The sequence below is a fragment of the Mchenga conophoros genome, linkage group LG12 (genome assembly GCF_057382185.1).
Source record: "Mchenga conophoros isolate Kocher_MC1m ecotype Shallow Benthic linkage group LG12, M_conophoros_male_GT1.1, whole genome shotgun sequence".
Lineage (NCBI taxonomy): Eukaryota > Metazoa > Chordata > Actinopteri > Cichliformes > Cichlidae > Mchenga > Mchenga conophoros.
In genome coordinates this window covers 1368286-1391173 of record NC_140537.1, presented here as the reverse complement: position 1 = coordinate 1391173, position 22888 = coordinate 1368286, and the positions used below count along the sequence as shown (strand labels likewise).

Here is a 22888-nt window from a genome sequence, read left to right as displayed (position 1 = left end):
AAAATAAAGATTCATAGATGAAACACAAAAGTCAAAGTGCACTTTTCCCACTGACAACATCCAGATGAGCAGAATCAACTTTTACTTACCTGGATGATTGAAACAGATTTTGTCTTGATGTCTGCTCAGAGTGCAGCGATGTCCTGTGTGAAGGGGCCTTCAGTCGCTTGTATTTATGCCCACTGTTAAGAGGCAGGAAGCCACTGCAGTATTCTCCTGAGCGACAGCTGTGTCACTCAGACGTACGTGCTGGTAAGAGGAAGGAGTCACGTTCTTTCCACAAACTCAACTTTTCAAACAGTTCCAACACTGTGTGTCAGTACGTCTCTGAGCTTCTGTGCAGGATTATCATTAAAACTGTAGTAAACACTGGCACCATCGCACACTCACGCCTCTAATCCAGCTGTGACGGCCGCGCACAGCGTGCCACCTTACAAAATCAAGAGGTGCACAGCTGACCGACGCAACACAAACACTGTGTTCCAGTCCCAAACAGCAAACTCACCTGTTCACCTGCAGAGTCATGCACCCTCTAAATAACACAGTTAGTATAAACAGGAGATTTCATCATCAGTTGATTTTTAACATGGCAAACAACCCTGACAAAAAAACAGCCAAAACAGCCAAACACAGCATCTGTTTTTATTTAGATTTCGTGCAGCTTCCCACAGATGGATGCAGAAAGTCAAAAACTGGCACTTTAAGATAATTAAGGCATTTGTTGTTGGTGATCAGGTTTACGCTGCAAGTGGTTTGAAAGAAAGAACAAAGAAAAAAAAGTTCACCATCATTTATTCCCCAGAGCTGTTCAGTTCTGATGTTTGATGACAGCAGACAGAAAACGGTTTCAACATGAAAATATGAGCTTTGAAATACAAAGAACATATCTATAAAGACTACTGAAGCTCTCTGTAGTTCCACACATCCAGACCTGAGATAGTTCAAAAGTGTCCCTGCTCAGCAGCTGGAAACCAGGGCCATGAACACACATACAGCTCCTTTATTCTATAATCTGAAAACTACCAAACATACTTATGATGAGAGCTCTGAACATATGTTGCTGATTATTTTAGTAAAATGATTCATTAGTTTAAAACAGTGTTGCAGTGAACACTGTGCCTTCATTAGACATTTCTACACGGTGTATCATGTGCTGCTCTGACAGCCATCCTCAGGCTAGACTCATGGACAGTTCCACTCATTAAAGGCTGCTACGAGCTAATTTGATCAGTCTCAGTTTGTAGGGCAGCATAAAGTCGTGTTACTACAAACATCAGTGGTAACTGAGCAACATTTGGAAGCTGAGGGCAGTCACAGGTCTCTGAAGGCACAGAGCTGCACTCTCTCTTGGCAATAGAGAGCCAGCACAGATGGATCTTTGAGAACACTCAGCTCGTGCTGCCTGTCAGCAGACTGGGAGAAGTCGTCGGGGCCCTCTCCACAGCCTCCCTCCTTGGGGTGACTGGGGTACCCCGGGTGGACCATGAGCTCAGCTGTGACCACAGGCTGATGTGAACCCTGCACAGAGCTGGAGGTAGAGGATGAAGGGTTTGCAGCCAAGGCGTAGCTGAGGGCCCTGTGCAGGCTTGGGATGGACATGTTCTGCCCCATGGTGGTCAGTCCCAGGTACACATCTGGCCACCTGTGGAGGAGGAAAATTGTTACGATTCATGTTTCTCATATGTGCAACATCAGAAACTCTCTACAAACTCTCTTGTCCTCCAATTGTCCAGTTTCCTTTATTTAAAGACACTCTCCACACTCTGCCCAGCAGCTCTTTGGAAACTCTAATGAGACACTTAAGCTTGTCACAACATCTTAGCAAAGATACTGAAGTTTTTTGCTAAAGGCAGCTAGTCCTTTACTACGTTTCAGCGTTATGTGTAGAAACTCTGGTTCATCACTGTGTCCTGAGTCAGGTGTCTTTCCTGTGCTTGAGTCACAGGTCAGTGTTGAGTAGCTTCCTCTGAAAACAAGCATCACACTGAACAAATGAGTGAAACGCTGCCAGTGTTCAGAGAAAGACTTCAGACAGTCTGGAGCCAAATATAAAATCTAAGAAAGTGTGGTGAGTTTGGACAGCACTGTGAAACACCACCAGTGACACTTAAGCTTGATGCTTAAACTCAAAGTAACTGTAGAGCTGACTGGGCTCATCTGCACAGACAACAGGACAAAGAGCAGCCAGCAGCCAGCTTTGATGAAGCCTGGAGAATTATTTCTGAGGACTACTTAAAGAAAACACGAGCGCCCCACAGAGTCCGGCTGTGATGGAGAATAGAGGTGGTCACACCAAATACTGACTTTCAGGTCAGAGTTGTGTGAACTCTGGTTTTGCCTTAGGTGTGTTTTTCATGTATGCTCACAAATTTGTTTAATTGCTGCATTTATTTCCTGTTTTTGTAGCAAACTAAGTAAATCTGTCTTTGTTCTAATACAGTAATGTGCAAAAGTCTTGAGCTGTGCCATCGTTTATCTAACAGACATGGAGCCAAAGTCCAGCCCTGCTGCTTCCACAGGACTTCAGAGGGAAGCGTGTGCTGGTAACACATGCACCATATAAACTGATCATCAATAAGTATGAACGCTTCTATAAAAGCAGAAGCTTTTGCAGGTTTGCAGTCAGGTGTGTGTTAGTATAGAAATACAGGCAAAGACAGCAGCACGGATCTGAAAGATCATGAATCACTGCTGCTTATCTTTTCTGCACAGAAGCCACCTCGACAAAGATCATCCCAGGACTGGACGTCACTGCAAAAACACTCCGACTCTACAGCTCTACACGTTCATGCAAGAACAGCAGCATGGGTCAGGTTTGCAAAAACCACAATGTGCTCTGGAAAGCAGTGCTGTGCAGGTCCATACTGGAACCCACTCAGCAGAGTCATGTGTGGGGCTAGTTCAGCTCCAGGAACTTAAAACTACAGAGGCCCATTTGTTCAAACTGCAGAGCCTTTAAAGTTTATTATGCAGAGTAGGTCTCCTTTAAATATACAGCGAACATGAAGCTTTAGAAAATAAAAGTACAACTCACAATATTTCATAGATGAATAAACAATAGCGTGTGTAAAATGTTTCTCAGCATTATTATTGTTTTCAGTTACATTTGTTTTTATGGTACTTGAATATTTTGAAATGCTGGTAATGACTTTTTTAGGATTTCTGTTTCCTGTGTGATAATTCTGGACAATTAAACAATAAGACCGAGAAGTTTCATGTCGTGTGTTCATCATGAAGGTGCAGTTTAAAAGTGTCAGTGTGGGATCAGACAGGGGTGTGTTTCTACTGGAGGGTACACAGACGCTTCAAGCTAGCACGGTGGCGTCTGTTGGCCTCTCCGTGTTGAGGTGCACTCTCAAACGCTGCGTCTGCATCCGGTTTATTCAGTTTAAACCTCGATAAGGACTCGATCACATTTATGTCCTGACATGTAAAACCTTAGAGATGACCAGTGTTGGGAAGGTTACTTTTGAAATGTATTCCACTACAGATTACAGATTACATGCCCCAAAATGTATTTTGTAACGTATTCTGAATACTTTGGATTACTTAATATATTATCATGCTGTTTACAACTACATGAATGTACTGCTGCTGTGATTTATTACTATTACTGAAGGTTACTCTCCACACCAACACCAGCTAGATGTTTAAATCTTAATATAAATGAGTAACAGTAGGTGGACATTAGGTAAAGCTGCACTTTTTGCAGCGACCTCGTGTAGAAAACTATCCCACGCGTATATAAAACAGGTCAGCGGCTCTGAACCGTAGTAAAGGGACCTCTGGCTGATACGTCGGGTTCGTGTCGGCTTGTAGCTGAAAACTAGCTTTACTTTGTTGTGTGGGTCAACTTTGCTAGCAGAGACAGAGAGAGGCGTTGAAAGGCTCCAACAGAACTTATTGTTTCAGAGGAAAACACGAACACAGAGTACAGTCGAGTCTTAACAGCTGACTCACAGCTGGGCTCGTCAGGCTCTCTGTTTGGCTGCAGTGGTTATTATTATATTTACATGCTTCCAGCTCCAGTTTCTGCTCGGTTAAAGCTCCTACTTTTCCTTTTCCTCCCCCCTCGCTCACAGACACATCACGGGTACAGCAGTCCATCCTCCCTGCAGCACGGACTACGCTGCCCATCAGGCTGCGTGCTTTAGGGCCTGTAACACTCTGCCTGTTGCCTTCATATTGAATCATTTTTAAAATGACATTATGAGACGCGAGGCTGAGACGCAGACATCAGAGCCTCTTATTGCGTGTTTTGTTTGGGTTTCCACCAGCGGGGAATTACCAAAAATAGAGAGGGCAGAGCCGAACATGTGAAACAGGAAAAGACCGCTGTGTAATCCCTTTATTTCAACAAAGTAACTGTATTCTGAATACCACCCTTTTAAACGGTAACTGTAACAGAATACAGTTACTCATATTTTGTGTTTTAAATACGTAACGACGGCACATGTACTCCGTTACTCGCCAACACTGGAGATGACACTCACTGCATATGTGTGGTTTAATTTGAAGCCTGGTCTAGTCCCAGCAGTTTCATACAAACAGACCTGATTCCATGGCGTCTGAACACTGGGATGGCATCCAGAGCGTCCTTCTCCACCTGCTTGTAGAATTTGTGCAGGTGTGCTGGTATCCACGGGCAGCTGTATAGACCCGGCTCCACGGGAACACGAGTGTAGGGGATCCTGAGATCTGAGACAACCTTCGCAAACACTTCACGGACCTCTGCACAGACGACATAACACGAACATTTCACTGCTGTCATCTTCTTAATGGAGCCAACAGCTAAGCGCTCACTGAACTGAATCCTACATATGGAAGAAAAGCATCAGTGGAACAACAGCTAATAGCAAAGCTCTGCGTTGGAGCACAGCAGGACTTCTCTTTGTTTCCCAGCTAAATTATATTTCTGCCCATATAATCATTGCTCTTTTACATAGCATATTATTAACTACTCAAACTTTTTCACTGGTCTGATGACAGGATGCTTGGTTTGTTTTCTATTATAAAAACATTTTTTAAATTAATGAATCTGATTAGTAGAACCAAAATCAGCTGCCTCAGGACAAACAAACATTAACGGTCTCCTCCCTTCAGTTCACATTTACCTGCTAACTCAAAAGCAGAGACACACAGGTGCACATTTGCATGATTAATCTGTACCATAACTCCATGGGGACGTGTTGGAAATAACCTGAAACATGCTACATCACCACAATCAGCCATCAATGTGTAAATGCTGTTGACTCTAGCAGCAAACAGCAGTTACAGCTTTGTCTCTTCATCCTCTGATCCTCTGACCTGGGAGGACGTGAACATGTTGGTGTCCGTCCATGTGCTCGGGTAGGTGACCATTCAGCTCCACGAAAAGCCCGACCTGGGCCCTCAACTCCAGCTCCACCTTGGAGGAAACAAAACACACCTGGAAACAGCTGTGATGGAGACACATGACTTCAAAGACAAAGGTCGTTTTAAAATCTGAGGCTGGTGTTTTTGCAACTCAGCAATAACAACGTGACAGCTGTACCCAAGTTCAAACTGGTACTGTCTGAAGACGCTTCAGTTTCATTCACATAGTGCTGAATCTCAGCAGTCGCCTTCAAGTGTAAAAATGAAATAACAGAATCCGCCAGCGATCAAACTGGAGTCTGTTAGATCTGCTCGGTGTTATTCAAACCACTGCAGCGCTCTAATCTCGGTAATACTGTGGTCAGTATTGGTGTAGCTCATGAGGCAGAGCGGGTCATCTACTGATTGGAAGGTTGGTGGTTCGATCCCTGGCTTTCTGCGTGCCAAATATGCTTGGGCAAGATACTGACCCCAAGCTGTATGAATGTTGGTTAGGAAGCACTTCTAGAAAAAAGTGCTTGTATGAATGTGGCGTGTTGTATAAAGCGCTTTGAGTGCTCAGAGTGGACATAATAAGTATATATAAGAACCAGTCCATTTTTTCTCTAACTGTAAAATTGTATTTGTAAACGAGGCCATTAATAGTTAATGTTAAAGGAACATTCAGTTCAACAGAGTTCAGACGCTCCTTCAGTGCTGAAGGCAAACCTGTGGTTGTTCTTATTCTCTTAAATCAGTGAAAGATTTACTTTACAAAGGGCTCTTTTTAAATAAAGCAACAACCTGTTTTTCCAGGCTAAATAAAAACCTTCTAAATTAACGAGACGCTTTGTCCTCTCCAGCTTACAGGTCATCTGCTTCCATGTGCGTGTCTGAGAGTTACACCTGGGACTCAGGTACCTGTAATGTGAGGCCTTCGTTTGCAGAGGAGCTGCAGCATCCAGAGTGGTACACAGTGAGGAGGTAACACTACGAGATAATCGACCTCTGTGGGAGGAGCTGCTCTGCACTGTGTTTGCATACAGTAATGAAGAGACTAGCAGTGGAGAATGAAAGTAATCTCCTGTAATCAAATGTATCCCCACTGCTGTGTAATCCATTACTGTAAACTGAAATGTTGTCAAGAAATGATCAGCTGAGACTGTTTTTCAGGAAACACTATTAAATGTTCAGTTTCTGTATGTCTGGAGAAGACAGAGCCCACTATCACTCCTGTCACACTCCACCACCTGACAGGTGGGAAACACAGTCCCACCTGTCACACCATGTGACCTGCTCTCACATACCGCTAACATTTGTTTACCTGTATCTTATATATTTTAAGATATTTTAAGATCATATAAAGATGCATAAAAATGTGTAACATTATGTATTTTATACTGATCTTATTTAATGAATCATTTCAATGTAAGCAGCTATCTCCTGGAAGTTTTCAGTCTTTTGAATATGTGGCTTTACAGCTGAAGGCCCCATCCAAAGTTGTGTTTCTTAATGTTTACAGGCCTCCCAAATACTGCACAGACTTTTTTAATGACCTCAGTGAACTGCTGTCTGTGATCTGTGTTGATTTTGACTGTGTAATTATTGCTGGGGATTTTAACATTCATGTGGACAACCCTCAGGACAAAGGGACTAAAGACCTGAGTAACACTCTGGGCAACTTTGGGCTGACTCAGCATGTAACAGAGGCCACACATAATAGAGGACACACTCTTGACCTACTGATCTCCAAAGGCCTGAGCATTTCAGAGGTTACTGTGTCTGATGTGGGCCTGTCTGATCATTACTGTGTTTTCTTTGAAAGTAAAATCTCAGCCCACACAAATATATCAACAGCAGTGATCACAAAACAGTGTATAACTGAACACAGTAGTGAGATCTTTAACCAGGTCTTCCCATTAACACCTGACCTGTCCAGAGGGTCAGTCAATGAGCTCGTCAATAGCTTCAATGCTAACATGTTAAATGTCATGGACACTATTGCTCCCATTAAGGTGAAGGTTATCTCTGGAAGGAAAAAGTCTCCATGGAGAAACTCCACACTGGTGAAAAATGAAAAAAGAGAGTGTAGGAAAGCTGAGCGCAGATGGAGAAAAACAAACCTCCAGGTTCATTATGACATCTATAAAGAGAAACTTCACAATTATAATTTACAACTGAGGAATGCAAGGAGGTCCTACTTCTCTGACATCATCACTAAAAACAGCCATAATGCTCGGGTCTTATTTTCTACAGTTGACAGGCTAACAAACCCTCCTGTGTCAGTGGCAGCTGAACTTCATTCGACCATGGCCTGCAATGACTTTGCCAAATTCTTCACTGAAAAAATCCAAAAAATTAGACAAGCAATTGGTACATCAACAGCAGATCCAGGATATGTACTGTGTCCACCAAAAAACTGTTTAAACACCATGAAACAGTTTCAACCTATTAACAGCAAAGACCTGGAGGACATCTTAGGTCAACTGAACTCCTCCTCCTGCTGTTTAGATGTCCTGCCAACAAGTTTTTTCAAAAAGGTCTCAAAGACTTTAGAGTCAGACCTGTTACAGATCGTCAACTTTTCTTTATTATCAGGTGTGTTTCCAGAATCACTAAAAACTGCTGTAATCAAACCTATACTGAAAAAGGACAATCTTGACAAGACACAAATGAACAACTACAGGCCGATCTCAAATCTCCCGTTTTTAAGTAAGATCATTGAAAAAGCAGTTTCCCAACAGCTCAGTTACTTCTTAAAACAGAATAATTGCTACGATGCCTTCCAGTCAGGTTTTAGACAGAACCACAGCACTGAAACCGCTCTGACCAAAGTGTTCAATGACATATGTCTGAATACAGACAGTGGAAAAATGTCAGTCCTAGTTTTACTGGATCTCTGTGCAGCATTTGATACAGTTGACCACAACATATTACTCAAACGACTGGAGAACTGGACAGGTCTTTCAGGAACTGTACTAAACTGGTTCAAAACATAGGTAGAAAACAGGAAATACTTTGTATCAATAGGTAACTTCACATCTGAGCAGACAAGTATCACATGTGGAGTTCCCCAAGGTTCCATCTTGGGACCCCTTCTGTTTAACATTTACATGCTCCCACTGGCACAGATTATAAACAACAACAAAATAAACTATCACAGCCATGCAGATGACACACAAATATATATCACAATGTCACCAGGAGGCCGAGGCCCTGTACAGGCTCTTGGTAAATGCATTGAGGAAATTAATGACTGGTTGTGCCACAATTTTCTCCAGCTAAACAAAAACAAAACTGAGGTAATAGTCTTTGGCGCCAAAGAAAAACGATTACAGGTCACCAGAGAACTTCAATCTATACATCTAAAAACCACAAACCAGGCGAGAAATGTGGGTGTAGTGATGGATGCAGACCTAAACTTAGAAAAACACATTAAGACAATAACAAAGTCAGCTTACTATCACCTCAAGAATATATCAAGGATAAAAGATCTGATGTCTCAACAGGACCTGGAAAAACTAGTCCATGCATTCATCTTTAGTAGGCTTGATTACTGTAACAGCATCTTTACAGGTCTACCTAAAAAATCAGTCAGACAACTACAGCTCATTCAGAACTCTGCTGCTCGAGTCCTCACTAAGACCAAAAAAAGTGGACCACATCAGTCCAGCTCTGAGGTCTTTACACTGGCTGCCTGTCCGTCAGAGGATAGACTTTAAAGTTCTGATGCTGGCCTATAAAGCTCTGAATGGTTTAGGACCAAAATACATCAGTGACCTCCTGACCCAGTATGAACCTTCCAGATCCCTCAGGTCATCTGGATCCGGTCTTTTATCAGTTCCCAGAGTCAGAACCAGACACGGAGAAGCTGCATTCAGCTTTTATGCTCCTTATATCTGGAACAAACTCCCAGAAAGCCTCAGATCAGCTGAAACACTCAGTTTATTTAAATCCAGGTTGAAGACTCACCTGTTCTCAGCTGCATTTGAATAAAGCACCAAATCCACACTTTAAGCTTAAATTTCAAAACTTACATTTAACTACTGATTTTATCTACTGTTCTGATTTTATCTGTTTTGATTTTATATACTGTTGTTTGTTTGTTTGTTAATTAGTTAGTTAGTTTATTTGCTTGTTTTATTCAATTTTAAATCATGCTTTTTATTTGTTCTTGTTTCTAATGTCTCTGTAAAGCACTTTGAATCACCTTGTTGTTGAATTGTGCTATACAAATAAACTTGCCTTGCCTTGATCTTTATTTTTCACTGACAGTGAAATTCTAGTTTTTAATGTCGTACCTGTTTCATGCTGAGTTCTCCTCTCTTCAACGCCTGACGAAAGCCCATCTTCCCATGGAAGAAGCCATGCTGGTTTACGAGCGTGGAGGACTGCTGGAGGCTCGGACACACTGGTATGCCTTCAGACAGGTTGGCATGCAAGCCAATGGGAATGTTGTGTCTGACACAGGAACAGCACAGCTCTGTTAAACCATGCGATGCTACAACAGGCAAACATTTGTCTATGTTCAAAGGCACAGTCACTCTGTTCTTGATTATAAATACATATAACATCTGTATCGAAATACAGCTGTGAAAGAGAAAATCCACTCTCGTTTAAGGTTTTATGAATCAGGACATGAATCCTTCTTTGAAATAGTCTTTTTGTTTTTTCAACGACTGTTTCACATCATCACAGAGGAAACGTACTGCTTCACAACAGCGCTGCTTTAGTTCATCGAGGTTTGTGGGCGTATGTTTATGCACAGCTCTCTCAAGGTCCTGTCACAGTTGGGTCCAAGTCCAGAGTCAGCCACTGTAACACCTTGGTTCATTTTTTTGTAGATATTCTGTTTTTGATTTGATGGTGTACATGGAAAGAGTAATTGTATGATACAGTGTCAGCCAGGCTTTATTCAGGGACAGATTCAATTCAATTTTATTTATATAGCACCAAATCACAACAAAAGTCGCCTCAAGGCGCTTCATAGATACAGAGAAAAACCCAACAATCATATGACCCCCTATGAGCAGCACTTTGGCGACAGTGGGAAGGAAAAACTCCCTTTTAACAGGAAGAAACCTCCAGCAGAACCAGGCTCAGGGAGGGGCGGGGCCATCTGCTGTGATTGGTTGGGGTGAGAGAAGGATGGCCTCACAGTAAGCTTTATAATACTGTGGTACACAGAGGAGTTCATGGTCAACTAGCAGTGAGATACCCGGGTCCTATGGCTGCAAAACAAGCTGTAATCATCCCCCAGACTGTCCCACCAATCGCCCTTGGTCTGGAGCACCATGCAGGATCGTACCTCACAGAGTGATGATAGTCATGAAAAAGGTGGTGGATCAGTCCAAAAACATGTAGCAGGAGCTGGTTAATGATCTGACGGCAGTTCGGACCACAGTCACCAACAACACCACGGGTAACGTACTACATTATAATTGTTTGTCCCCCTGCTCAGGAAGACACATTTATAGGCTTGTCTGAAGTTTGCCACTGAACATCTAAATGATTCAGAGAAGAAACTGCTGTGGTCAGAAACTAAAATCAACTCAACCTCAGAATTGCTGAGGTTCACCTAAAGAACACTATTCCCATAGTTCCCAGTGGCCTTTTACTTTGCTCTTGTGCGATGACCTGATCACGGTGCAGCTCCACTGTTACATGTGAGATCAACTGTCATTGTCAATCAATATCCTCATCCACACAACTAATGCCCCCAGCTGAACCAGGGTGTGGTGAACCAGGATCTACGTGCAGCCTGAGTCCACCATTGCATGCCATGCATACCCCCTTGGCACCTTACTGGTACGCTGCATGTCTCACGCAGACCAATGAGAAGTGTTACAGGGCTGGAGATACCAAACACCTGTCCCACATCCATGCACGGTCACTGTCTGTGGAAGTGTCCCTGTCCTCAACAGCCATCGGCTATTGAGGTGTAGTGTCTGTGGCCTCTGGGACCTGAGCAGAAATAGAGGGAGAAGGGTGTTGGGTCCCAGAGCCGCTTACTTGTTCCATCAGTTGTGTCCGCTCCACCGAATCTTGGCCATTACAACGGGTGGTCCAACATCAGTGTCACTGTAATGTCGAGGCTGATCAGTCGGTGGCAACAGACCAACTCCGCTGTGCCCGCCTGAGGCCCCTCCATCACTATGAGCTCTGCCAGCCAAGCCTCCCCTTTCCTGGGACCAGGTTGTAGCTTTTGGTTTGCATATTATGCAAGGCCCTTTCCATACGCCAAGCTGCAGGCAGCTGATCTCCATCATGGAGATCAGCTGTTCTGGTCAACCACACCCCTCGCCTGTAGCTGAGCCACGAGCCACACCCCACCACTTTAACTTGAGTAGGTACTGAAAAAGAGTTGTTTATTAACCAAGATAAGGATTCTGCAATCATTCCCTTTAGTTATTTAGTTCTTTGCTTTTCTACTGTACTCAAAGGACTTTACACAACTTGCCTCATCCACCCACTCAGACAAGCACTTCTATTTTTTATGTAAGTGCTTACTAAGTAAAGTGCTCTGACTGCTCAGAGTAGAAAAGTGCTATATCAGAACCAGTCCATTTACTAACCAACATTCACACACACATGCAGCAATGGATTCGTCAGAGAGCAACTTGGGGTTAGTATCTTGCTTTGGGATATTTGACATGGACACTAGAGCAGCCGGAGATCAAACCACCAACCTTCTAATTAGAAGATGACCTGACCGAGGTGCTTCCTTCTTTTAAAGACTATACCAGATTCTAAATTTGGCTCATCCTAAAGTTATCTTATTTTTCTTATTATCTTATTTTCTTTCTATATTGTCTTATTGGAATATCATTCGAACTGTAGAAGTGTAGTCGGATGATAACACACAGAGGAAAGGTTCAGAACTGAGGGGATCAAACTACCAGAAGGCAACATTGCAGACCCGGAGAACAGCTACAAGTTCCTATGAATGCCAAAGGGAAATGGGAACCACAAACAGGCCGCTAAGAAACTTGCAACCGCCAAACACCTGGAAAAGTCAGGCAAGGCCAGAGGAGTCAGCTGAACGGTAAGAACAAGATCCGGGCTATCAACACCTATATCCTGCCGCTAATCAGGTACCCCGCTGGGATGATAAGCTGGCCAAAGGAGGAGATAGAAGCCACTGACATCAAGCAAGAAGAAGAACCATTATGGAAGGACAGGCCCAGGATGACATCCAGAACTCCTACCAGTGGCTGGACAAAGCTGGACTGAAAGACAGCACAGAGGCACTAATCATGGCAGCACAAGAACAAGCTCTCAGTACAAGATCCATAGAGGCTGGGGTCTATCACACCAGGCAAGACCCCAGGTGCAGGCTGTGTAAAGATGCCCCAGAGACAATCCAGCACATAACAGCAGGGTGCAAGATGCTAGCAGGCAGGGAATACATGGAACGCCATAACCAAGTGGCCGGCATAGTGTACAGGAACATCTGTGGGAGTACGGCCTGGAGGTCCCGAGGTCAAAATGGGAGATGCCCCCAAGGGTGGTGGAGAATGACCGAGCTAAGATCCTGTGGGACTTCCAGATACAGACGGACAAAATGGTGGTGGCTAACCAACCGGACATAGTGGTGGTAGACAAACAGAAGAAGACGGCCGTAGTGATCGATGTAGCGGTTCCGAATGACAGCAATATCAGGAAGAAGGAACACGAGAAGCTGGAGAAATACCAAGGGCTCAGAGAAGAGCTCGAGAGGATGTGGAGGGTGAAGGTAACGGTGGTCCCCGTGGTAATCGGAGCACTAGGTGCGGTGACTCCCAAGCTAGGCGAGTGGCTCCAGCAGATCCCGGGAACAACATCTAAGATCAGCGTTAATCTCGTTAAAATGACGTTAACGCCATAACCGCATTAATCTCCGTTAGCGAGTTAACACGGATCGCCCCGTGCAGGGGCTGCATGGCGCTAACACGTTAGCGTGCTTAGCTTGTTAACGGTTATGGCGTTAACGTCATTTTAACAAGATTAATGCTGACGGCACAACTTTTTAAACCTCTTGAATTAAAGATAAGATAACCTTTATTAGTCCCACACGTGGGAAATTTGTTTTGTCACAGCAGGAAGTGGACAGTGCAAAAGTTATGAGGCAAAAATTAGAATACAATAAGAATAAATACAGTACACAACTGTACAGAATAGAATAAAATAAAATACTATATACAGTAGAATAAAATAAAATAAATATACAATAAGATAAAAATAGAATACAAATACAAATACTATATACAACTGAGTAAAAATACAACGATGACAGAAAGGATTATTGCACTTAGTATTATTGCATATGTATGGATGTGTGTGCTTGATCAGTTAAAGTCTTTATTATGGAGTCTGACAGCAGTGGGGAGGAAAGACCTGCGAAATCTCTCCGTCCCACACCGTGGGTGCCGCAGTCTCCCACTGAAGGAGCTGCTCAGTGCTGTCACAGTCTGCTGCATGGGGTGGGAGACGTTGTCCATCAGGGATGACAGCTTAGCCGCCGTTCTCCTGTCACTCACCACCTCCACTGGGTCCAGAGGGCATCCTAGAACAGAGCTGGCCCTTCGGATCACCCTGTTCAGTCTCTTCCTGTCCCCAGCAGAGATGCTGCCGCCCCAGCAGACCACGCCATAAAAGATAGCAGAAGCCACCACAGAGTCATAGAAGGTCTTCAGGAGTGGGCCCTCCACTCCAAACGACCTGAGTCTCCGCAGCAGGTACAGCCTGCTCTGCCCTTTCCTGTAGAGGGCGTCTGAGTTATGAGTCCAGTCCAGTCTATTGTTCAGATGAACACCAAGGTACCCCATCAGTGATGAGGCCGACTATTGCAGAGTCATCAGAGAACTTCTGCAGGAAGCACTGGGTGGAATTGTGGGAGAAGTCTGCAGTGTAGATGGTGAAGAGGAACGGAGCCAGAACCGTTCCCTGTGGGGCCCCCGTACTGCAGACGACCCTGTCCGACACACAGCCCTGAGTCCTCACATACTGTGGTCGGTCGGTGAGGTAGTCCAGGATCCAGGTAGTGAGGTGATGGTCCACTCCAGAGTTCTCCAGCTTGTCCTTTAGAACCGAGGGAAGAATGGTGTTGAAGGCACTGGAGAAATCAAAGAACATGATTCTCACAGTGCTTCCAGCGGTCTCCAGGTGAGCGAGGGAACGATGTAGGAGGTGAATGACAGCATCATCTGCTCCAATGCCAGGCTGGTAGGCAAACTGAAGTGGGTCCAGTGATGAGCTTATTAGGCGCCGAAGCTGAGCCAGGACCAACCGCTCCAGGGTCTTCATCAGGTGGGATGTCAGAGCCACCGGCCTGTAGCTGTTGAGGTCCTTGGGGCGTGAAGTCTTTGGCACTGGTACAACACAGGAGGTTTTCCAGAGCTGTGGGACTCTTCCCAACCTCAGGCTCAGGTTGAAGAGGTGCTCCATCACCCCACACAGTTGGTCCGCGCAGGACCTGACGACCCTCGAGCTGATGCCATCTGGACCCGCTGCCTTCTTGCCATTAATCCTCCTCAGTTCCCTCCTAACCTGGGTGGTTGAGAGAGACAGGCTGGAGCCTTGTGTTGAGTGTGTATTGGATGCTGTTGTTGGGGGTGGGGGGGAGTGAGCAGGGTGAGTAGAGGAGGTGTGAAGTGTCTGAGGTGGAACAGCAGCAGTGGGGGTGGGTGAGTCTGCAGCCGATGTTGCAGACTGTCTCATGGCTGAGTCAAATCTGTTGAAGAAATGATTCAGTTCATTTGCCCATCTCACATCCCTCCCAGGCAGAGAGTTCTGCTGTTTGTGGCCCGAGATGGTTCTGAGGCCTCTCCAGACTTCACCAACGTTGTTTTGTTGAAGCTGGTTCTCCATCTTCTGCCTGTAGCTGTCCTTCCCATTCCTTATCAGTCCCCTCAGCTCTCTCTGCACCCTTTTCAACTCCTCTTTGTCTCTGGATTTGAAGGCCCTCCTCTTCTGCTTGAGGACGGTTTTAATTTCTGGGGTAATCCAAGGTTTGTTGTTGGAGAAACACCGTACAGTCCTGGTAGGTACAGTGTTATCCACACAGAAGTTTATATAGTCAGTAATGCATGTAGTAAGGCTGTCGATGTCCTCACCGTGGTCATCACAAATCACCTCCCACACAGTCGACTCAAAACAATCCTTAAGAGCCTCCTCGCTCTCCTCTGACCATCTCTGTACTGTGCGGGTGGCTGGTGGCACCCTGCGCACTAAGGGCTCATACACAGGGACAAGGTGCACCAGGTTGTGATCAGATCTGCCCAGGGGAGGGAGAGGTGATGAACTGTATGCCTCTTCTGCATTGGCATACAGTAAGTCCAGTGTTTTATTGTCTCTGGTTGGGCAGGTCACATACTGGGTGAAGGTGGGCAGTGTGGAGTCCAGTGAGGCATGATTGAAGTCCCCTGATATTATGAGAAGGGCTCTCGGTGATTGTGTTTGCAGTCTGCTGACCACAGAGTGGAGAGAGTCACAGGCTGCATCCGCGTTGGCCGAGGGGGGGACATACGCTGTTATCGCGATAACATGCGAGAACTCCCGGGGCAGGTAGTACGGACGCATGCTAACGGCTAACAGCTCAATGTCTCTGCTGCAGAGTTGCTCTTTTACAGTGATGTGCCCAGGGTTACACCATCTGTCGTTCACAAAAACTGCCAGTCCCCCTCCTTTCCTCTTACCGCTGTCTCTGGTCCTGTCCGCTCGCAGCAGCTGGAATCCCGGTAGTGTCACGCTTGTGTCCGGAGTTAGCGATGTTAGCCACGACTCCGTTAGCATCATGATGCTACATTGCCGGTACTCCCTCTGTGACCAGGTTAGCGACATGAGCTCATCCATCTTATTGGGCAAAGATCTTACGTTTCCAATAATTACAGAAGGAAGAGATGGTCGATAACGTCTCTAAAGCTGAAAGTCTTACTTCACTGTTTGCTTTGAAATTCACTGTGGTCATGTAAAGAGGAAGGAAAAAAAGCATGGCTCTAACTCTACTTTATTTATCCCTGAAACTGGGAAAATATTGTGTTACAGCACCCGAAACATTAAACACAATCCATAACAAAATAGCTTACATGTAGCCGAAGCACTAATAATATAAAAGTGGCAAAACAAAACACTTAAATAAAGCAGTAAAAATATAAATAAATATATAAAAAGCATGAGAAAAGCTAAAGAGAAAAGAGAAAAAAAAGCCCAAAAAGTTAAAATAGGTGGTAAAGAATTTCTTTATGTGTCTTTCTGGCAGCAGAGCTTAAAGAGATATATGAGAGAGAGCCGGTGCAGTGTGTAGTGCAAAGGAAAATGAAAGAAAAAAAATAATACCAGAGTTACAAAACGAAAAGACGTGGAAAACAAAGCAAGTCTTCAGAAACTGCCAGGACTAGCAGGAAAAAGTGAAAGATTTCTGGTCTCCTAGACATTACATTATGTACTGTAAATGGTATTTTTGCAGTGTGTTAGATTTTACATATACAGTGTAAGGCTACGCTACCTTTTAGCCAGATCTGCCGCCTGTTTTGCAGCCGAGCCATTAACCAGCAACGAGACATTGGAGATGCCTCCAGCCTGGAAGCAATCCACAATCCCCTGGTTCCTCCTGGGACAGTAGCCAAAATCATCTCCTGTCACCACCAGCATCATTCTGGGCTGTGGCATTATTGCTGGTCTCTGTTGGCGACACACAGGGGACAGATTAACATTCATCATTATGGTGTCCATGGCTAATAATGACCAGGTTGTCCATTATCAGTGAACATGGACCCTGGATCCTCCGACTGTTCCACGTCACACGGTTTATTGATAAGAAAGACATTTGTGGTTTTCAACAGTGCCTTTCATTGCTGCTATAGAACATGAAAGAGCAGTACGTCAGCAAACAGAAGCACATATCTGTCAATACACCAGCCACGTTTCTAAACTAGATGATGGTCTGATTTAAGTTTCTGTGCACATTTTAAGATTGCTCTACATCGCCAGCTGGACTATTAAAAACACATAAAACTGCAAAGTTAGTCTATATTAGCCCTTTGTGGTGATATACTTGCCCGATGCAGCTGCCCGCTCATAATCAATGAAGTGCTGGGAAATCTTTGCTGAGTTACTGCGCTCTGTCTCTCGGTGCCTCTGGAGCTTCAGTTTGGGCTGCATTCTAATATGAACAGCTTCAGTCCGTGCAGGTAAGTACAGAGCATGATGAGCCAGACGAGCTGCTGCTTTTTACAGTGTAAAATTATCTGATCTACCTGGGCAAACACAGGAGCCACCTAGAAACCAAACAGTAACATCTTAACAAACATCTAAGTTGTGTTTACTATTTAGATCAGGTTTGAAAAAACACCCACAACACTCCTGTTAATCTTAGCCCCCATGTCTGTTAACCCAACTATATTCTACAGGTTCATGTTTACCATTATTCCTGAGTTACAAGCAGAGTCTGCACAGGTAGGTCATAAGTTTCTTTTTAAATGGTAACAGTAGTGTCCACAGATCTTTGGTCCAACAGAAGAAGTTGGGGGCCACAGCCTCCAAAGGGCAGTCTCATTCTGTCTTCTGGATCGTGGTACAGCCAGCAATGATCAGCAGACCTCAGAGATCTACCTGGCACATACGGATGTAGCAGCTCACTGATCATGGAGGCATCTGATCATGGAGGGGTCTCAATATGATCAGCACACTTTTAAACTGAGCCCCAAACTTTATGAGGAGGCAGGAAGACATAATCTGTCCACCTTAAGAGGACCCAGTGATAAGCCTGACAGCAGAGTACTGAAACACTGGTAAATGATCCAGAGAGGACCTGCTCAGGCAAATGAACTACAATAATCAAGATGTAATGAAATAAAGGTATGTATAACCACTTTGATTTCACTTTGAGACACAGTGTATTTACGTTTGTAAAAGAAAACCAACATGACCACAGAAAACCAACTTTGTCTTCCAAACTGAAGCCTGATAAAAGGTGACGCCCAGATTTCTCACAGTGGGGAAAACTAAAGTTTAAAGATGAAGATGAAAGGGGCACAGAGTTATTCAGGATGAATGCAAGTGTGAACATGAACTAAATTAGCAGAAGCAACTAAAAAGCTCCTGTGAAAGAGAGAAAGAAACTCCCTCAAGTGCTGATCCAGACATTCAAACACAAGCTCTAAATGTCTAAGATACCATTAGATTTAAAGATGGAGCTGCCAGGGACGGAAAGACCACAGGGAAGCTTTATACATACAGTGAAAGAAGACACGCAGGGGTTGGTGTGACAGACGAATATGCTAGAGATGGGGTTAGATGATAGCAACTGATCTATGGCGTTATTTTTGTGCCACTATTCTGAACGCACGTAAAAAAAGTTTGCAGGTGCAAGTGTTGTATTTTGAGGAGAAATTTATTTTGAGCGAAGAAAAGCTAAATTTGAGTGAACAAAATTCATTCCTGCGTGCAAAAGATGTATTTCAGTGTTTGCTATTATCCACACACACACACACACACACACACACACACACACACACACACACACACACACACACACACACACACACACACCAGCAACCCCTCTCGCTCAGTTTTTGCATTTCACAATGTGTCGCTCGCGCTCTCAACATTTCTGCCTTTCGACTCTTTCTCTACACCGTTATATTTGTGCCACAAAACCAGCCAATCACAGACTTGGATGCAAAAAAATCTGATTGGCTGTTTTGGTCTCCAATCAGCTCGAAATGACGAAATGCAATATCCCAGAATCCATTTGGTCCAAAGCTCAAACACGGCCAGATTCTTACTCTGGATGGCATTACCTTGGCCTCCAGTAACACTGTGAGGAACCTTGGAGTCATTTTGACCAGGACATGTCCTTCAATGCACATATTAAACAAATATGTAAGACTGCGTTCTTCCATTTGTGCAACATCTCTAAAGTTAGAAATATCCTGTCTCAGAGTGACGCTGAAAAACTAGTTCATGCATTTATTACTTCCAGGCTGGACGACTGTAATTCATTATTATCAGGAAGTCCTAAAAACTCCCTGAAAAGCCTTCAGCTAATCCAAAATGCTGCAGCAAGAGTCCTGACAGGGACTAGAAAGAGAGAGCAGATTTCTCCTGTTTTGGCTTCCTGTTAAATCCAGAATTCAAAATCCTGCTCCTCACATACAAGGTCTTAAATAATCAGGCCCCATCTTATCTTAATGACCTTGTAGTACCATATCACCCTATTAGAGCACTTCGCTCTCGCTCTGCAGGCCTACTTGTTGTTCCTAGAGTATTTAAAAGTAGAATGGGAGGGAGAGCCTTCAGTTTTCAGGCCCCTCTTGTGTGGAACCAGCTTCCAGTTTGGATTCAGGAGACAGACACTATCTCTACTTTCAAGATTAGGCTTCAAACTTTCCTTTTTGCTAAAGCATATAGTTAGGGCTGGACCAGGTGACCCTGAATCCTCCCTTAGTTATGCTGCAATAGACGTAGGCTGCCGGGGATTCCCATGATGCATTGAGTTTTTCTTCTTCAGTCACTATGTATTAACAGACCTCTCTGCACTGAATCATATCTGTTATTAATCTCTGTCTCTCTTCCACAGCATGTCTTTATCCTGAATCGCAACTGAATTGAATCACAATAATCAACAGCAGCTTTACTGCTACTCAAGACTTTAACTTTAATAACAGATTTGTCACATTGGTAGACCATAATTTAATGATTGCCTTCCTGTATTATAGCAATTATATATTGTTAGCTATATTGTAGATGTTTGATTTCAGTATCTACAACTACAGTGAATACAATGGTATTTATGTTAGTCCCAGCTTGCATGATGGGGGGTTGTATTAAACCACAATGAAAGTTTTTGTCAAAGTGTTTTTTTCCAACACTTTCACATTCTAATTTTATTCTTTTTCTGTATAACACACAAATTATTTTTTAAATTAATCATAAATTACATATTTATTCATTTATTTTCTTATGTTGTAAATTTGCACTGCACAGTCTCTTATTTCTTTTTTGTGTGTTATATTCTGGACTTTCGTGTGACCCTGCATGCTCCATCGGTCTGTCTTTGCTGCTGGAACACATGAATCTCCCCAATGAGGAACAACAAAGGATATTTCTGTTCTACTCTATTTCTATTTGTAAATAATATCTGAATTATTTAAAACAAAAAAAACTCCCTCAGTGGGTAAATATCATCAGCTTCCTGACACACACAGACTGATTGCTGATTTTCACAAAGTGGGAAATGGATATACGAAGTCATCACAACTTTTCCAAGTGCCAAAAACTGGAGCGAGAAGGATCATCAAGAAATTCAAAGAGAGCTGAAAGTACTGAACAAACTACTGAGAGATGGGTTTAAAGACCCCAGCAGACAGTAGTGAATGACTTCGCCAAGTTGGGAATTGTAGTCTCAAAGAAGAAAATCACAAGAACCTTAAACAGGAACAGACTGACAAACTGGGAATCTCATCAAGATGGAAGGAATCAAAATATGTCACAGAAAACCTCAAGTCAGCAGCAAAACTACGTCAAGGTCATTGCTTTGTCTTCCAACATGACAACAGCCCAAAACATATGACACTCCTGATGAAGAACTTCCTCTACAGGTCCAAAGTGAACATTACTGTCTGGGCTCCACAAAGCCCTCCTACTGAAGATCTATGGGGTGAACTGAAGAGGAAGGTCCATGCCAGAGAAGCTTGAGAGATTTACCAAAGAAGAATGGGCTGAGCTAATCATTTATTTCCATGGTAGTTAGCTGCACATACCTGATTGTCGTCTACTTCAACAACGGCAGTAAAAAAGAACCAGCTGCGCCATCGAGTATCCGCCAGACAGTCAGCCTCTGAATAGGCCAAACTTTGCTCTGTAGTGACTACTTTGTGTTGTTGTTTTTGTGTGTCGGCTGGAGAGAGTTTACAAATGAGAAGCAAAAAAGAGCCGTCTGATATTCAAAATATATTCAAAGGTGAGAACAGGCTTTTCCCTGCAGCACGGTATGTAATAAAGACTCACTAAGAGAATAGTGGCATTTACCAGAAGTACAAATACTTCATTAATGTACTTAAGTAGAAATTTCAGAATCAGTTATTTATTCTCAATAATCCCGAGTAAACCATCACCAAACTGGTTTAGATCTCTGGAATCGTCCATTTCTAAATTGCTTTGAAAGATAAACCTGTGTATTATCTTAAAAATGCTTCAAAGGACCAAGGATGAAGCTCCTGAACGGGTCCGGGACAGGCTTGCGGACCAGGTGTTCTGGCTGGGCCTGGGAGTTTGGGTTCTGGGTCATGGCTGGGGTTAGGGCTGCTCGATTATGGCAAAAATGATAATCACGATTATTTTCACTGAAATTGAGATCACGATTATTTGACGATATTTATTTAACCCTTTAAGACCTACTATAGAACCAAGTCCACCAGAGCTTATATTATTATTTTTTTTACATGCTGTAGTGCCATTTGTGGGAGCATTTCAAGTTGCTATACATCAATACAACTGTTATAGCCCATATTTTAATAATATGTATGCATTAAGTCCATAGTAATTACATAAATTGCAAAAAAGTGCAATAAACTACAAAAAAAATTGAAAATCGCTTTTGTTTTGTTTACATATATTTCTACTTGGAGAAATTTAAGAGGTTTATCCCTCAAAACTTTAAATACAATAAAGTTGCAAAAAATAGTTTACAACAGGAAATTTATTTTGAGTGTCTTCATAGTTTTATTTTGGAGATACACCAATTTTTATATACTGCAGGAAAAACAAAAAACAATCCTATGATGCAAATTTGCAAAGAAAACAGCAGGTGCATTATTTCACTGTGGGAAGTGTTACGAACAGCTGATGGATCGGCAAAGCGTGTTTCTGGAATATTATGTTTTTGTTCCTGCAAGCGCTTTTTATGCAATTTTTGCAAAGCTATATGTGGAACGAAACCGTGACCGAGGACAAGCTGATGGCATCAGATGTAAGTACAACTCCTCCGGTTTCATATGCAAAACAAATTATTGCGCTAGCTTACAGGGTTCAGGTTCTACAGGGATTTAAAAATAGTTACGCAAAACGGAGCGTGCTGCTCTGACCGGCTTTAAAGGGTTAACAATGACTTTAAAAAAGTAATATAAAATAGTGTGCAACACCACTGAAGTTTTTTTTTTAAACTCTCTTTTCAACCAACAGCAGTCACTCTCCTCTCCAAATAACTTCTGCTTAGCTTTCCGAGCTTCCCTCGGGTCCTCTTAATCAGCGGTCTCCAACCTTTTTTGCGCCACGACCGGTTTATGCCCGACAATATTTTCACGGACCGGCCTTTAAGGTGTCGCGGATAAATTAGGGAGGGGCTAATAATCGGCTCAGTCATTTTTAATGATCGTTGAAAGCCCAGATCGTAATCGTGATTAAAATTCGATTAATTGAGCAGCCCTAGCTGGGGTGTCACCAGGGTTGTGGGTTGGTGCATGCAGGCCCCCGTGCATGGGGGTTTGGCCCTGGCAGACTTCAGCAAATCAGTGGAAGTGGGGGCCTCTTTAGCTAACGGGTAGGTTGGGACCATCTTTTGCAGGTGGTCTCT

General features: G+C 43.6%; 1 protein-coding gene across 9 annotated transcripts in view; it reads right to left on the bottom strand.

Moving 5' to 3' along the window:
- Positions 1 to 776: 776 nt before the first annotated feature.
- The window catches only part of ydjc (YdjC chitooligosaccharide deacetylase homolog), a 31646-nt gene continuing 9534 nt past the window's right edge, over positions 777 to 22888 (bottom strand). For 4 of the 9 annotated variants that reach the window (XM_085293236.1, XM_085293235.1, XM_085293238.1 and 1 more), the window contains 6 exons: positions 17373 to 17591; positions 16820 to 16995; positions 9636 to 9795; positions 5308 to 5407; positions 4554 to 4731; positions 777 to 1642 (listed from right to left, as the gene is read on the bottom strand). In XM_085293236.1, coding sequence (XP_085149362.1) covers positions 1312 to 1642; positions 4554 to 4731; positions 5308 to 5407; positions 9636 to 9795; positions 16820 to 16995; positions 17373 to 17393 — 966 coding nt within the window. In that variant the 5' untranslated portion in view covers positions 17394 to 17591 and the 3' untranslated portion in view covers positions 777 to 1311. Of the gene's footprint in view, positions 1643 to 4553; positions 4732 to 5307; positions 5408 to 9635; positions 9796 to 16819; positions 16996 to 17372; positions 17592 to 21077; positions 21187 to 22888 lie in introns of those variants that run through there. The other 5 variants (XM_085293239.1, XM_085293234.1, XM_085293240.1 and 2 more) reach the window with 2 other exon arrangements.